At 46.0% G+C, this 18195-nt stretch overlaps 1 protein-coding gene across 1 annotated transcript in view; it reads left to right on the plus strand.

The window, feature by feature from the left end:
• gli1 (GLI family zinc finger 1) overlaps positions 1 to 18195 on the plus strand; it is a 149805-nt gene that overhangs the window by 41862 nt on the left and 89748 nt on the right. Inside the window, exon 2 of the mRNA XM_063037327.1 lies at positions 10502 to 10631. Coding sequence (XP_062893397.1) covers positions 10520 to 10631 — 112 coding nt within the window. The 5' untranslated portion in view covers positions 10502 to 10519. The remainder of the gene's footprint in view (positions 1 to 10501; positions 10632 to 18195) is intronic.

Raw genomic sequence — 18195 nt, forward strand, 5'->3', positions numbered from 1 at the left:
AGACAACAAGGTGCAAGGTCACAATGAGGTAGACTGTGAGGTCAAGTCCATCTCTTTGTATAAGGGGTCCGTTCAAGGATCTGATAACAGTGGGACAGAAGTTGTCCTTGAGCCTGGTGCTATGTACATTCAGACTTTGTATTTTCTGCCCAATCAGAGGGAGCAAAGAGGAAATGATAAACAGGATCTGGGCATCAGCAGCAAGACCAGCGTTTATTGCCTATCCCTAATTACCCTTGAGAAGGTGGGGGAGTTTTGCGGGGAACGGTCATTTTTAAACGCTGCAGGACAAAGGGTGGATAATGTACGGTACATCTGGTGGTCGAGATCGCAGAGGTTGCGAAGGATGGTAATTGTTAACTGGTTTATTACTATCTCATGTAACGAGGCACAGTGAAAAACTTTGTTTTGCATGCCAGCTATGTAGATCATTTCGAACCACAAGTGTGTTGAGGGAAAGCAATGACAGGGTGCAGAATAAAGTGTTACAGTTACAGGGAAAGTGCAACGCAGACAGACAATAAAGTGCAAGGGCAACAAAGAGGTAGATTGTGAGGCTGAGTCCATCTTATCATATTAGGGCCCATTCAAGAGTCTTATAATGTGGGATAGTAGTTGACCTTGAGCCTGGTGGTACATACTTTCAGGCTTTTGTACCTACTGCCCGATGGGAGAGGGAAAAGAGGGAATATCTAGGGTGGGTGGGGTCTTTGATTATGTTGGCTACTTTACTGAGGCAGTGAGAAGTGTAGGCAGAATCCACGGAGGGGAGGCTGGTTTCTGTGATGTTCTGAGCTGTTCCACAACTGGCTGCAGTTTCTTACAGTCTTTGTCAGAGCTGTTGTTATGCCAAGGTGTAGTGCATCCAGATAGGATGCTTTCTATGTATCTACAAAAATTGGTGAGGGTCAACGTGTGCATGCGGGATTTCCATAACCTCCTGGGGAAGTCGAGCTGCTGGTACACTTTTCTCTATCGAGGCATCAACCTGTTTGGACCAGGACCAAATGGTGATGTTCACTCAGCCACCTCCACCTCGGTACCACTGATACAGATAGGAGTGTGTGCTCTGCCCGCTTTCTGAAGTCAATGACCACCTCTAATTCAAAAGCTGGTGGGAAAGATGAGGACCAGAGGAATCTGGACCAGAGGGATGAGGACTCTGCCGAGGAGGAGAGGGACTGAGAGCAGAGATGCGACTCAATTAAGAGCTCTGTCAACTGTGGTAGAGGAGAAGCCATAGTTCAAGGGAAAGGACTTGACCATTATGGTGACCTTCCCTTGGAGGACTGACTTAGGCCGTAGTTGCACATGGGTGTGGTGAACCCTCACAGACACAGATAATGCAATTGGTGAGGAGTTGCTGAACAACCACAGGCACAGTGGAAGCCAACATAAACTACAAGAAAGATCTCATCAGCAGAGCAACCATTTGAAAATCACTTACAGGCCTTCCCTTCCTCTGAACTTGAAAAGCAGCTTGGCTGTACAATGCACGGCGACGGAGCAACTAACCTGTGAACTGAAGTGCCTCCAGACAGGACCGTGTTCCCACGCTGACGCTTGTCACTGTGGAAAATCTCCCTGATAGGGATCATTCTGGAGTTATACAATTATGGAAAGCTTAGTTATGGATTAACTAAAGCGAGAGCCAGTCTTCAGGAAATAAAACCTATACACAGCTTAACTTTCAACTGATACTCCGTGGCGAGTTAAACCAATGTTCTAAATTATCTGTTCCATTGAAACTACTTCAGGAAAGACAATAGATGAATGGTCTTGGTATTAGGACATTGTGAAAGGTGTATCCCTGCCATTTAAACCACAGTTCAGGTCAGATCTGTTTTGTTGCTTAACCTTCTGGTTAGTTGTATATTCATGGAACATTTATGATCATAACAACATCTGCAGATCTTCTTTTGTTTGTATATTCATGGAGATGGCCTTCAACACTGTAACAAAAGATGCAAATGTGTATATTTTGAGTGTGCACAGGCTTTTGGAACAGTCACCAGTGTTGACTATTCAATGTGGTTCTGCTAATTGGGATGTGCTACCATTGTAAATATCTAATTCTGTAAATTTACCTGACTATCTTCCTAATGTTAAAGTAGGTGATTATACCAATTGAAACTGTAGTTAATTGTACATTTCTATCTTTGTGTTACTTATAAATTTATTATTATTATTTTATTTTTGTCTTCTAGATTATGTATTGCGTTGAACTGCTGCTGCTAAGCTAACAAATTTCACGACACATGCTGGTGATCATAAACCTGATTCTGATTCTGATTCTGAAGGATAAAACATCATGTCAGGGGAGTGAGATTCTCTTGGACTCTCTCTATCCTGGAAGTTTGCTGTGTGAATAAAGACTTCTAAAATTTCCAGTTTCAGCTTTCCTGTGGCTCAGTTTTAATCAGTCACACCAGTCCTAGTGTTGGCTCGGTGCTTTCAGCATCATTTTGTCCACCAAAGCAATCAGAAGTGTCAGGAACTCCAGAGTGTGGAGGGGTGATGACTAAAAGACAGTCGGGTATTCTGGTAGGGCAATAACTACGTGTATTTACTTGCGGAGCAGACTTGATGGGCCAAATGGCCTAATTCTGCTCCTATATCTTATGGTCTTACTTAACTAATACCTTTATTCCACCCCCCTCGTCCGTTTCCCCCCCTCCCCCATCAAACCTCTTGGCCATTTTCTGTCTTTAAGACATTCCCTTACACTACAGACTGAGAGTGTTCATTTATGTGTAATTGCATAGAGGTTTGGTGTGTGTATTTTGTGAGTGTTTGTGCATGAGAGTTGGTTTCAGGGTGTTGGCATGTATGCTAGTGTGTGTGTGTGTGTGTGTGTGTGTGTGTATGTTTGTGGGTGTGTATGTGTGTATGTTTGCTGGTGGATGGGTGTGTGTGTGTGTGAATGTGTATCTGAGCTGGTGTGTGTGGTGGTCTGTGTATCTATGTGTGCTGGTGTGTGTTGTGTTGAAAGTTTTGGTGTATGTCATTGACTAATACAGTAGGAGAACAGGCCCCTTGGCCCAACTTGTCCATGCCAACCTTGGCTCTTTCCATTTGCCCATATTTGGCTCAGATCCTTAACCTTTCCTACTCTATATTGATCCAGATGTTTTTTGAATGTTGTTCTTGTACCTACCTGAACTATTTCCTCTGAGAGCTTGTTCCATATACTGACCAGCCTTTAGATTAAAAAGTTGCCTCTCAGGTCCCGTTGAAAAGCTTTCTCTTCTCACCTTCACCATATGCCGCCTTGTTTTTAGTTCCACTGCCCTGGTAAAGGACTTTTAAGTGTTTACCTTATCTATAACCCTCAGGAGTTTAGACACCTCTGTAAGGTCACCCCTCAATGTGTGCGTGTGCGCGTGTGCATGTGTGCGTTAGTGTTGAGGCCATTGGTGTGTAATTGTGCTGCATGTTGGTATGTGTGTATTTGTGTCAGGGTGCTGGTGTGTATGTGTTGGGAATGTTGCTGTGCACGTGTATTTTTGTCTAGGCGTTAGTGTGTGTACTTGTGTTGGACTTATTGACAGATAAATGGAAGGATGAAGTGAAGGAAGCCATTCAGCCTTTTGCTCTTGTGTCAGATCTTCAAAGGAACTCCCAATTTGTCCACAATCCTACACCATAGAAACCTCCCTTCTCAATGTACATGCAGCTCCATTTCGTAAAATGCTTCCTCCTCTGTTCCAGGACACAGTAACCCATTGGGAATAAAAACACTTTCCTAATCTATATATATTTTTAAGTAACAGGAAGCCCACACAGCAATTTATAGTCCCAAATGATGACGATCAAATCCCACGGACATAGACTGAGCAGAATTTGAATTACTTTGAGTTTGATAGCTTAGATAGAGCGCTGTGATCCTCAGGGATTAGTGGAACAGTTCTGAGGCGAGTGCTCGACCCGAAATGTTGGCAGTTCCTTTCCACCCACAGATGCTGATCGACCCACTGAGTTCCTCCCACAGCTTATGCGTTGCTCCAGATTCCAGCATCTGCAGTCCCTTGTGTCTCCGGTGCATCATTCCTGTTGGAAAACCTCCAGAGCACTTGTAGTTGATCGTGGACACAAGAGATTCTGCAGATGCTGGAAATCTTAAGCAACACACAAAATGCTGGAGGAACTCGGCAGGTCAGGGAGGGAAAGAAGAATCGACTTCTCACGCCGAGACTCTTTGTCAGGACTGGAAAGGATGGGGTGAGAAGCCAGAATAGGAAGGAGGGGGAGGGAAGGAGTAACAGCTGACAGGTGACAAGTGAGACCAGGTGAAGGGGAAGGGGGGATGATGTGAGAAGCTGGGTGGTGATAGGTGGAAGAGGGAAAAGGCTGAAAAAGATGGACAGTGGACCCAAGAATAAAGGGAAGATGGAGGTGAACCAGAGGGAGGTGATGGGCGGGGTCAGAGAAGTGAAGGGGAGAGAGGGTATCCAGAATAGGGAATGGGGGAAAAAAGAGAAAGAGGGGAAGGGGAGAAATTACCAGAAGTTAGGTAAGTCAATGTTCATGCCATCAGTTTGGAGGTTACCCAGGTGGAATATGAGGTGTTGCTCCCCCAACTTGAGTTTGGCTTTGTCGTCGCAGTAGAGGAGGTTGTGGACAGACATGTCAGTATGCGAATGGGAGGCCGAATTGAAATAGGTAACTATTAGGATATCCTGCACTGCACTGATTTGGAAGATCTATCCCAATGGGTTTTATCTGGCTCGAGAAGGGTATTATAACGGGATGTACAATCTCAGTGATCCTCTTCTCCCTAACCATGAACATGCTGGTTAAGGCAGCTAAAGGGGAGTGTAGAGCCCCTGTGACCAAGACAGGCGTGTGGGAGGCCCCAGTCGGAGTCTTCATGGATGACCTCGTGGTGACAACTACATCAGTTCCAGGCAGTAGATGGATCTTCCAGGAGCTAGAGAATCAGAATCAGAATCCGGTTTAATATCAGCGGCGTACGTCATGAAATTTGTTAACTTTGCCGCAGCAGTACAATGCACTACATGATACATATAGGAATAAACTGAATTACAGTAAATATATATATTCAAATTAAAATATTTATATTTAAATAGTTAAATTAAAATAAGTAATGTAAAAAATAGGAAATAAAAAAAGTAGTGAGGTAATGTTCACGGGTTCAAAGTCCATTTAGGAATCGGAGGGCAGAGGGGAAGAAGCTGTTCCTGAATCACTGAGTGTGTGTCTTCAGGCTTCTGTACCTCCTACCTGATGGTAACAGTGAGAAAAGGGCATGTCCTGGGTGGTGGGGTCACCACCCTTCTGAGGCACCGCTCCTTGAAGATGTCAATAACAGCATAGATATTTGTATTGTCTGGGTGATCCAAGGCCACATGGAGAGCCATTGAGATCATGTCTGCTGTAAATCTATTGTGGTGATAGGCAAACTGCAGAGGGTCCAAGTCCTTGCTGAGACAGGAGTTGATTCTAGCCATGAACAACTCTCAAAGCATTTCCTCACCATAGATGTGAGTGCTACTGGACGACAGTCATTAAGGCAGCTCATGCTATTCTTCTTGGGCACTGATATAATTGTTGCCCTCTTGAAGCAGATGGGAACTTCTGACCGTAGCAGACAGAGATTGAAAATGTCTTTGAATACATCTGCCAGATGGTTGGCATTGGTTTTCAGAGCCTTACCAGGTACAGGGCCCTGCTGCCTTGCGAGGATTCACCCTCTTGAAAGACAGCCTGACCTCTGCCTCCAAGACAGGGATGACAGGGTCACTTGGTGCACCAGGGATCCTCACAGCTGTAGTTTAAGTCTCCCTTTCAAAGCGAGCATGAAAGGCATTGAGCTCGTCTGGTAGTGAAGCATCGTTGCCAGTCATGATGTTGGGTTTCACTTTGTAGGAAGTAATGGTCTGCAAACCCTGCCAGAGTTGACATGCATCCAATGTTGCCTCCAACCTCGCTCTGAATTGTTCCTAGCTCTTAAATTAGCCCTCCACTTCCGGGGCGCCAAATTAAAGGCAACTTGAAGTGGCAGCTCCGATGGAAACTATCAGATATTCCCGTTTCAGCCTGCTACAGCTGAGATCTACATAAGAACATACGAAATAGGAGCAGGAGTCGGCCATCTGGCCCATTGAGCCTGTTCCGCCATTCAGTAAGATCATGGCTGATCTGGCCATGGACTCATCTCCACCTACCTGCCTTTTCACCATAACCCTTAATTCCCCTACTATGCAAAAATCTATCCAACCTTGTCTTAAATATATTTACTGAGGTAGCCTCCACTGCTTTATTGGGCTGAGAATTCCACAGATTCACCACCCTCTGGGAAAAGCAGTTCCTCCTCATCTCCATCCTAAATCTACTCCCCTGAACCTTGAGGCTATATCCCCTAGTTTCAGTCTCACCTAGCAATGGAAACAACTTTCTTGCCTCTATCATATAGATCCCTTTCATAATTTTATATGTTTCTATAAGATTACAACTGTATCTCAGGAGTATACAGTTAGTAATGACGTTTCAGTGCGATTAAACAATTTTTCGTTGCTCAAAACTGACAGAAATAGATTGATCTGTGGCTGGCAGACTGTCCCCTTAAGACATTGGGGGAAACAAGGTTATCGTGCTGGGCAAATGGTGTGTTTAAAAAAAGTATTCGACTCCCAGTACTGACTAGCTTGCTGGCAAATGTTCTGTCTCTGGTGAATAAAATTGATGATCTTAGAGCTAGGGTGCTGTATCAGAGGAACATTAGGACCACATTCGCCCTTTGTTTCACAGAATCCTGGTTAACCCGTTCTGTACTGGATGCTGTGATTCAGATTGGCCAATACACCGCCAAGGTCGGGACAGCTGAGTCTTTTAAAGCCAAAGGTGGGGGGGGGGGGGAGGGGTTGCTTTATAACCAATTCCTTGTAGTGTACAAATGTGGTGGTGCTGTTCCAATCCTGCTCACCAGACCTGCAATATCTTGCAACTGAATGCTGGCCATTTTACCTGCCACGGGAGATTTCAGCGATCATTTTGGTAGTGGTGTACATTCCACCTCAGGCCAATGTCAATCAGGTTGTAGATGATCTGAGTGATGTGATCAACAAGCATGAAACAGCACACTCTGATGCCTTCACCATCATTTTAAACAGGCCAGCTTGAAGAAGTTACTTGAGTACATGGGCAAGGATGAGCTTTAAGCCAGAGGAATCAGATTTCTGGTGCTAAAGAAAGGCAGACTCATGGACAAGTTCAGTTTCTGCTTGGATGATATTGCTATCCCATGCATCTCTGAGAAACCAGTCAAGAGCCTGGGGAAAGTCTTTGACCGCAGCCTAAGAGATGCGGCTGCCATCTGGAAACTATCAAGGAGTTAGAAGTCTGGCTCACCAGTGTGGACAATCAGGCCTACCTGGCAAGTTCAAGGCCTGGATCTACCATCATGGCATCATCCCCTGAATCCTTTGGCCCATGCTGGTGTACGAGGTACTCATCTCAGCAGTTGAGGTGCTTGAAAGAAAGATCAATGGCTGCTTTCAAAGATGGCTGGGCCTCACACGTAGCCTGAGCAGCATTGCTCTAAATGGGAAGAAGAATAAACTGCAGCTTCCCTTCAGTAGTCTGAATAAGGAATTCTTCATTTTCCGTACAAGAAAATTGCCATTGTACAGAGATTCCAGTGACCTCAAGGTCTCATCAGCAGGCATTAAGGTCCTGGAAGAAGTTTGGGCAGTTGTCGAGGAAGTGCAGATCACCAGGAGGGTAGGAATAGGGCAGCAGGGTGCTTGGACAAGATGGGAGGGTGCGCTGAAGTGGAAGCTCTCCTGGTCCAGCATCTGACAGGCAGAACCCCAGCGCATCAAATTCATGATCCAGGCTGTGTATGATGTCCTGCCTAGTCCAGTGAACCTTTTTGCTTGGGGCAAAAATAAGGCACCATCATGTCCACTCTGCCCTGGCAGAGGGACCCGGGAGCAATTCTCAGCAGCTGCCCAAAAGCCTTGGAGAAGCCACTACTGCTGGCGCCATGAAGGCAGTGGCAGGAAGTATCTCTTCAGTCATTAACAACAGTAGGCACCTTCACAAACTCAGAAAGCCCATAGGTTTTGTTAAAGCTGGAGACCAACCAGTCTCAGCCCAGATCACCAGTAGGCTTGCTCGCCACAGCGCCTGACTGGCAACTGAAAGTCGATCTGGGCAAGCAATTAAAATTCCTGGACTTCATCGCATTGTCATCCCTGAGTCCTGACATGGTCATTCTGTCAGAAGCCTCAAAGTCATGGTAGAACTGCAGTTCCTTGGGAAGACTGGATCGAGGAAGCATTTGAACATAAGAAAGCCAAATACCAGGAACTGGTAGAGCATTGCCAGAGACAGGGGTGGAGGACACGATGTGAGCCTATCGAGGTGGGGTGCAGATGTTTTGCTGGCTACTCTCTCCTTGGCATTACAGAGCTGCAAAGAAGAGAGCCGTCAGGACCATCATGGAGGCTGCCGAGCGAGCCTTCAGATGGCTATGGATCAGGAAGTGTGACCCGTAGACCAGTGCTGCTGGGACACAAGCCAGGGCCTGATCAACCCTGGCTGGGTTGCCTGGTCGAGAGTATCTGATGTTGAAAGGCCCAAAGCACCCAGTGACCCCAGGTTGTATCACTGACGATGTGTCCCAGCACATCCTTGGATGTGTCTCAGCATCATTATCAGTGACAGGTTGTAAAAGACTGTGTTTCTATCTTATCCACTTCAAACAATGAACCTTTTCACTGGAGACAGATTGTTGATAAGGAGGGAATGAGTGAGATCATGAAGGAATCTGACTGAGCTCCCTAACTCAACTCCGGAACGTTTGATAGTCGGAGAAACAGCTTCAGGGAGAGGTGATTTTTGACAGTTGACAAGGAAATTCTACATATCTTTGTTTTTTCATATATTGAAAGGCTCAACGAGAGACCATTGGAACCTAGTAGCACCCTGTTAATGCTCACAATCACTCAGTGTGGTGGGAAGTCAGGTCTTCCATAAGACTCTCAGATAACATCAAGCACTGAGCGTACCATTCAATCTGGATACTGCAACTTCTTATTTGGAATAGCACTTCCAAGGGATACTGACTACAAAACATGGAAAACGCTATCCCATTCAACAGAAATTCAAAGTTCAGCGTAAATTTATTGTCAAAGTACGTATATGTTATCATATGCTACCTTGAGATTTGTTTTTTGCAGGCATTCACAGGAAAAGAGAAATACAATAGAATTTTATGGAAAACTATATAAAGACAAAGACTGGCAAACAACCAATGGGCAAAGGAAGACACGTTTTGCAAATAAAAAATAATTCTGAGAACATGAGTTGTAAAGAGTCCTTGAAAGTGAGTCTGTAGGTCGCGGAATCAGTTCAGAGTTGTGATGAGTGAAGTTATCCTCGGCGGTTCAGGAGCCTGATAGATGTAGGGTAATAACTGTCCCTGATCTTGCTGGTGTGGGACCTAAGGCTCCCGTACTTCCTGCCTGATGGTAGTAGTGAAAAGAGAGCATGGTGTGAATGGTGGGGATCCTTGGCGATAGACGCTGCTTTCTTGCGTCAGCGTGCCTTGTAATCGTGCTCAATTGTGGGGAGGGCTTTGCCTGTGATGGGCTGGGCCTTATCCACCACTTTCTGTAGGTTTTTCCGTTCTTGGGCATTGGTGTTTCCATACCAGGCTGTGATGCAGCCAGTCAGGGTACTCCCCACTGTGCATCTATAGAAATTTGTTAAAGTTTTTGGTGACATAAACGAATGTTTGAACCATCCTGAGGCCTAATATTATACACTGACTAGTAATCTCTTCCCTCCTCTCTCCCATCATACTTCACTCCACTCTCACAGACCACTCTCCCTCCTTCCTTCTCTCACCCTCTTCTCTACCACCCTCCCTCCCCATTCTTACCTGTTCCTTCATTCCTGCTTCCCCGTTTCCACCTCCCTTCTTTCACCCCTCTTCCACTCTCACTCCCCCTTCCTTGCCTCACTGTCTCCTCCATCACTCCTCTTCCTCTCCACCACTCTCCCTCCCCCATGTTTTCCATTCCTTGCTTTCCACTCTCCCTCCCTCCTTTCTTCCCTCTCCCTCTCTTCCATCACTCTCCCTCTTTCCTCCCTGCTCCCTCTATTCCTCCCTTCCTACCCTCCTTTCTTCCTTTGCCCTCTCTTTTATCATTTTCCCTATCTCCTCCACTCTTTCTCTCTCTTCTCCATTCCCTCTACTCCCCCCTTCCTACTTTCCCTCTCCCTCTCTCCTCCACTCTCTACTCTCTCTTCTTTATTCTCTCTTTTCCTTTTTCCACTTTCCCTCCCTCCCTCACATTATCACCCTGTCCTCTACACACTTTCTCCCCTCACCCTCTCTTCCCCATTCTTGCCTGTTCTCTCCATCTCCCCCTCCCCACACTCTCACCTTCCTTCCCACAGTTCCCTCCCTTTTCCCTGCTCTCCCACTTTTTCCTTTCCTCATTAACTCTCCCCATTGCGTGTGTTGCAGGTCTGTGCCCGAAGGACGATGGAAGCCCTCCCTCAGGCTGTGACCATCACGGAAGGGAAGGTGCGAGACGAGCACAGTGGCTGGAGGCCATGTGGCAGGAGATCACGGCAGTCGAGCACTGTTGGTCGCGGTAAGGAGCCCCACCACTGGGCATGAGCTCCCTCATTGTAGTCATTGTAGGTCCTCACCCATTACCCCCGTTGATCTATAGGCTGCTAAAAGCAGCTCACCAGAGTCCTTTGTCCTGGGCAACACTTTCAAGGTGTCCCCTGGTGTAGCCCATTTTCTCCCGGGGTTGAGATCTTTAGAGCTTCTATCGGTGTTTCTGTAGCTCTGGGTTTTTACAGGATAGAGTTGCTAGCCTCATGCCCGACCCTCCTCTGTTCGCAGTTGGGCTTGGGACCGTCCATGGCGGAGTTCCTCATTGTAAGGGCTGAGTGGAAAGTCAGCAGCCAGTGGTGATGCATGAAGCGAGCCCATGGGTCGTACCTGGCATGGATCGCTCTTTTTATTGGGCTTACCTTGGACCTGCAGAAGTTCTCCGGGAATAATGGAGAACCAAGCTGAAATGCTGAGGCTTGCTGTGCAGAACTCCTCAGAGAGGGTGTAAAGAGGCCATCAAGTCCTCAATCCTGGAAGTTTGCTGAGTGGGAGATCGTGGAGTGAGTTGGGGGCAGTTTCTTGTAGAGTTTATTCACCAGTTTAAAGAGCGAATGGGTCCTGTTGGGACTTGTCTTCCAAGTGAGATATGTTGCTTGGTAAGGGACAATAAAAAGAAGCAAGGTATAAGCAGAGCGGCCACTGTGGGAGCAGCCATTGTTGGAGTGAGCCAGTGTTAGAGTGGGTGGCTTTGGCTCAACAAGCTTCAGCAAGAACAGGCAGGGGCTGGAAGTAAGTTTCTAGTAAGTCTTTTTTTCTCTTTCTTAGTTTAATAATACATAGCTAGAGTGTTAAAAGTGGATCCAGAGTTAGTGGTATGTTCTTTGTGTGAGGTGTGGAAACTCTGGGAGACCTCCAGTCTCCCTGTTAACTGTATTTGCACAAAGTGCATTGAGCTGCAGTTCCTTGGAGACCATGTTAAGGAACTGGAGCTGCAGCTCGATGACCTTTGGCCAAATGGGAGAATGAGGAGGTGATAATTAGGAGCTACAGGAAGGTAGTCACTTCTAAGTTGCAGGAGGCAGGTGAGTGGAGGACTCTCAGGAGAGGGAAAAAGAATAGGTTGCCAGCGCAGCGTACTCCTGTGGTCATTTCCCTTTGGATGCATTCGGGAGGGATGACTTTCCAGGGGGAAGCCACAGCGACTGGGTTTCTGGCACTTCATCTGGCTTTATGGTTCAGAAGGGAAGAGGGGAGGAGAGGACTGCAGCAGTGATAGAGGATTTCACAGTTAGAGGAGCAGACAGGAGATTCTGTGAATGTGAAAGAGACACACAGATGGTATGTTGCCTCCCAGGTACCAGGGTCAGGGATGTCTTGGATCAGGTCCATGGTATCCTAAAGGTGAACAGCTGGAAGTCATGGTACATGTTGGTACCAATGACATAGGTAGAAAAAGGGATGAGTCCTGAAGAGAGAATATAGGGAGTTGGGTAGAAAATAAAAGCAGGACCTCAAGGGTAGTAATCTCTGGATCGCTGCCTGTGCCACACACCAGTGAAGGTAAGAATAGGATGCTTTGGCAAATGAATGTGTGGCTGAGGCATTGATGCAGGGGGCAGGGGTTCAGATTTCTGGATCATTGGAATCTCTTCTGGGGAAGGGATGACCTTTACGGAAAGGATGGGTTACACCTGAATTAGAGGGGGACCAATATCCTTGCGGGCAAGTTTTCTAGAGTTATTGGGGAGGTTTTGAACTAATTAGGCAGGAGGATGTGAACTGGAGTGATAGGCCTGAGGATGGGTCGGTTAGTATACAAGTAAATGCAGTTTGTAGTGAAACTGTGAGGAAGGCCAGGCAGATGATAGGGCAAAATTGCAGTCAGTGGGGTGAGTTGATGTGCAACATGGGGGCAAAATCAAAAAGGGTACATACAGGACTGAAGATGTTAATATTTGAAAGCATGCAGTATATGGAATAAAGTAGATGATCTTGTAGCACAGTTAAAGATTGGCAGGTATGATATTGTGGACGTCACTGAGGCATGGCTGAAAGAACATCATAGTTGGGAGTTTAACATCCAAGGATACACATTGTATCGAAAGGACAGAGGGGATGGGGTAACTCCATTGGTTAAAAAGAAATCAAATCCTTAGAAAGAGGTGACATGGGATCAGAAGGTGTAGAATCCTTGGGGGTAGAGTTAAGAAACTGCAAGGGTAAAAAGACCCTGATGTGAGTTACATACAGGCCTCTGAACAATAGCCTGGATGTGGGATATATATTACAATGGGAGATTTTTTAAAAAGGCATGTAAAAAGGGCAATGTTATGTTAGGCATGGGGGATTTCAATATGCAGGTAGATTGGGAAAATCAAGTTGGTGCTGAATCCCAAGAGAAGGGATTTGTAGAATGTCTATGAGATGGCCTTTTAGAGCAGCTTGTGTTTGAGCCCACCAGGGGAAAAGGCAATTCTGGATTGGATGTTGTGTATTGAATCAAATTTAATTGAGGAGCTTAAGGCAAAGGAACACCTAGGAGACAGTGATCGTAATATGATAGGATTCACCCTGTAGCTTGAGAGGAAGAACTTAAAGTCAGATGTATCAGTATTACAGTGGAGTAAATGGAATTACAGAGGTATGAGAGAGGAGCTAGCCAAAGTTGGTTGGAAGGGGACATATCAGGGATGACATCAGAACAGCAATGATTAGAGTTTCTGAGAGCAATTCGGAAGGTGCAGGATAGATACATTCCTGACAAATCTGTTGGAAATCTTTGAGGAAATAACAGGCAGGATAGACAAAGGAGAATCACTGGATGTTGTTTACTTAGATTTTCAAAAGGCGTTTGACAAGGTGCTGCACAAGAGACTGCTTAACAAGATAAGAGTCCATGGTATTACATGAAAGATACTAGCATGGATAGAAGTTTGGCTGAGTGGCAGTAGACAAAGTGTGGGAATAAAGGGGGCCTTTTCTGGTTGACTGCTAGTATCTAGTGGTGTTCTGCAGGGGCTAGTGTTGGGACCACTTCTTTTCACGTTCTATGTCAAAAGGAGGAAGTTCCCAAGAATGATCCCAGGAATGAAAGGGTTAACATATGAGGAGTGTTTGATGGCTCTGGGCCTGTACTCACTGAAGTTTAAAAGAATGAGAGGGAACCTGATTGAAACCTATCGAATATTGAAAGGCCAAGATAAAGTGGATGTGGAGAGGATATTTCTTATCATGGGGGAGTCTAGGGCTAGAGGGAACACCTCAGAATTTAGAGGATGAGGAATTTCTTTAGGCAGAGGTTGGTGAATCTGTGGAATTCATTACCACAGGCGGCTATGGAGGTGAAGTCATTGGGTATATTTAAAGTGGAGGTTGATAAGTTCTTGATTAATCAGGGCATCAAAGGTTACAGGTAAAGACATGAAAATGGAGTTGAGAGGGGTAATAAATCATGATGGAATAGTGAGCAGAATCGATGGGCCAAATAGCCTAGTTCTGCTCCTATGTATTGTAGTCTATGGTTATTTTACCATTGTACAGTCATGTTTGATCACTACAGCATTGTGAGTGTGTGACTCAGGCGTGGTCCTCATGCACTTTGAATGAGAGATTATGGTTTGAAAGTGCTCAAAATGTGCACTTTGATTGTTGCTGTGAATGTTTCTGTTGTTTGCTCCACTTTTTAAAGATAAAATGATGCATTTTGCAAAATGGGCGACACACACAAAATGCAGGAGGAACTCGGCAGGTCAGGCAGCATCTGTAGAGGGGACCGTCTGTCGGTGCTGCCTGACCTGCTGAGTTCCTCCAGCATCTTGTGTGTGTTGCTCAAGATTTCCAGCATCTGCAGAATCTCTTGTGTTGCATATTTTACAAAATGGACTGTGTTTGCAATAGTGGCAATCGTTTGTTGCCTCATATTTGCTGGTAGTGCTTCATTCTGCCCGGTTACTTTCTGGTCCTAGATGAAGGTTGTCAGGCTGAAGTGTCAGCTGTCCATTCCCTCCTGACCAGCTGAGTTTTTCCGACGTTTTTGTGTGTGTTGTTTGGTGTGTTTCCTCGTGGTATTTTGCAAGCTGGAGTGATAGATGGGCATGTGCTCCCAGGGACTTGTATGCTGCGGCCTCAGCCTGCTCAGGAAGATGTGTTCTTCTGCAGGTTGCCCTGCGCCAGTGCTCACTCTTGTGGTCAGGGCTGCATTCGTGTGTTCATATTGCTTCTGCTGGTTGCTCGCCTTCTGCACCAACCTACCCTGGCAGAGGCCCGCAATGGCCCCACTGCTTAACCAGGTGGGGGTCAAAGTCACCAAGCAGCCATTGCAGAGGGAGGCATGACCTTTCCGTCAATTCCTTGCGAGGAGTGCTTCCCAAATCTCTAGTTGGGAGCAGCGGTCAGCTGTACTGGGCTCTTGCAGGCAGCAGCGAGCGCGATGCTGGAGGAACTCAGTGAGCCATGTGAGAAGTAGATATCCAAAAGTGCCTTCCGCCCTCAACTCCAACAGATGCTACCTGGCCTGCTGAGTTCCTCCAGCAGAATGTGTCTTGCTCCAGGTTCCAGCATCTGCGGAGTATCTTGCCACCAAGGACTGATCTTGGTGCTTCTCGGGATCACTCACCGCCAGGGGGTTAGTAGGTTGATCTCAGGGGTGCTGATGAATTCACAGGTTAATGAGTGCATTTATTAGCACAAACCGTGCAAAAACAGGTTTCCAAATTCCACACTCCTGTCTCGTGTCCAGCTGCGTTTGAGACGTCTGAGGCTTCTGTGTGACCTGGTAAACTATTTCAAGTATTTATTATGGCTTCTGTGATGAACTGTTACCCAAGATCAGTTTTGAGTTTACTCATTGATTTAAATTCTTTCCATGTCCTGTTGCTCACCCAGCTTTTGGCACCTGCCTTGAAGCCACCATTGCAATCCTTTACAATCTCTTGCTGGGGGATTGTTGAAAGGCACACTGTTACACGTGGAGTGTTTATACCTTGACATGTTCTGATTATTCTGCCATGAAAAGAAAGTCGTGTCCCTTCAAGGCTGGAGTGTCAAGTGAACACAGGGTGAGGTCAGTCAGAAATTACTTGTCTTGCAAAGGAAGTAAGGACGCTTTGGTATAGAAATACACTTTAGCTCAGTGTCAAGGGCCACTTGTTCCTCGGTAGTGATCTGTGCTGACACACAGAGATGTACAGCACGGAAACAGGCCATTTGGCCCAACTAGTCCATGCCAACCAAGACGTCCATCCAAGCTAGTCCTACTTGCCCATGTTTGGTCCAAATTCCTCTAAACCTTTCCTATCCGTGTCCCTATATCCAAGTACCTTTTGACTGCTGTTAGTGTGCAGTGGTTAGTGCAATCACCTTACAGCACCAGTGACCATCAATTGGGGTTCATATCCCGCCACTGTCTGTAATGAGTTTGTACGTTCTCCCCGTGATCACATGGGGATCCAGTTCCCTCCCACATTCCAAAGATAAACGGATTAGTGTTAGTGAGTTGTGTGCATGCTATGCTGGTGCCGGAAACATTGTGACCCCAGAACACCGCGAACTATGATCCAAATGATGCATTTCACTGTATGTTTTGATGTACATTTGACTAATCTTTACCTTTATGTTCCTGCCTCAACCACTTTCTCTGGCAACTTGCTCCATATACGAATCACCACCTGGGTGAAGAAGTTGCCTCTCAGACTCCTTTAAATCTCTCCCCTCTCACCTTAAAGCTGTGCCCTCTAGTTCTTGATTCCCTGGTCTTGGAAAAAAGACTCTGCTTTCACCTTGTCTTTTCCCCTCATGTTTTTATAGACATCACTTCTACACTCCAAGGAATGAAGCCCAAGCCTGCCTGACCTCTCCCTATTACCCAGTCACTGGCAACAATTAGTCAAGGTTTTTATCTGTAAGCAGCGAACCCCACACACAGGTTGCATTCTGTCTGGAGCTCTTAAAGGGCCAGTGCTTAGCAGCTGCTGCGATGGCTTTGAAAGAACTGGTGTTGAGAACGCTGTTGTCTGGCAAAGGCTTGTGTATCAGTTCTGGAACTCCCTCTCCAACACCACCTCTACAACATCCTTCTTGAGGGGCAATTAAAGATGGGCATTACATGCCATTTTTACTGGTGATGGCCACATCCAAACAAAACAAATGACCAAAAAAAAATCTTGGAGGATGTTCTGACAAATGTTGACATGAGGAGAGAAAACAGAAGTTTCTTGTGGCCTCTCCAAAATGTACCGAAAAACCTCTCCCAAAGCTTGATCAGAAACCTGGTCTAATACTGTAGCTGTCATCGTAATGGAGTCTCAATGAGCCAGGTTCTGGTCTATTGCTCCAAGTTTCTCCCTGCTGTGGGGGACTCGCCTCCAACAGGTGAATCCACAAGAAGGTAGCATCCATTATTAAGGACCCTCGCTGTCCACGATGCCCTCTTGTCCTTATATCCATTGGGGAAGTACAATAGCCTAAGGACCCACACTCAACATGTTAGGGACAGCTTCTACCCCCCTGCCATCAGATATCCGAATGAACCATGAACACTACCTCACTTATTGCTCTCTTTTTGCACTACTTGTTTATCTATATCTATCTATATATATATATATATTTCTTATTGTTACTTACAGTAATTTTTTATGTATTACACTGTATTGCTGTCACAAAACAACAAATTTCATAACATAGGTCAGTGATAATCAATCTGCTTCTGATTCTCGGTTGTGTGAAGCCCAGAATATTTCCTTGCAGCACACGTGCAGTCCAGTGTGGCAGCTGCAGTATTACATGCGCATTGCATGACTATTTGAGGTATAGCAAGCTTGCTTTGTAAAATGTGCAAGCATATGAGGCAAAATTTTAGTAGGTACCATGTGAGTTACGTAAGAACATAAGAAACAGGAGCAGGAGTCGGCCATCTGGCCCATCGAACCTGCTCCGCCATTCAATAAGATCATGGCTGATCTGACTGTGGACTCATCTCCACCTACCTGCCTTTTCCCCATAACCCTTAATTCCCCTACTATGCAAAAATCTATCCAACCTTGTCTTCAATATATTTACGGAGGTAGCCTCCACTGCTTTATTGCTTCATTGCTTCATCAGACGTTATCATCCTCCATTTCCTTTACCATTGATTTTTCCCATCCAGTGCGTCACCAACAATTGTAAGCTGCATTTTGAATTAAGGTCATTAAGGTCACAGCCATAGTTCGCAGTTACTCTGACTCGCGTGTAAAGTAGGTTGCTACTTGTGCTTGGGCATTTCTGTACATACTGCGAATAACAGAAACTAGAATGTGACAAAATGGGGCTTGGTCACGGGCCTGAATCCTGGAGTAATGGAGCTGTGGCCCCTACACTGTGGGTGACAGGGCCACACCTCCTTCGTGCTCAGTCCAGGAGCCCATTGCAATTGGTAAGAAGGAGCTCCCGATTTAGTGTGAGGTGTCTCTGTGTAGCACTTGGGTTTGCAGCAGAGTGTTTGAGGGGGAGGTGAGCAAAAGTGCACATGAATAAGTGGCCTTCGGAAGGTTGAATCCGTTGGAGAAGTCTTTGGTGGTGCACTCTAGGCACCCGACAGGCTTGGATCTGTCAGA

The sequence above is a fragment of the Mobula hypostoma genome, chromosome X1, assembly GCF_963921235.1.
Source record: "Mobula hypostoma chromosome X1, sMobHyp1.1, whole genome shotgun sequence".
Taxonomy (NCBI): Eukaryota; Metazoa; Chordata; class Chondrichthyes; order Myliobatiformes; family Myliobatidae; genus Mobula; species Mobula hypostoma.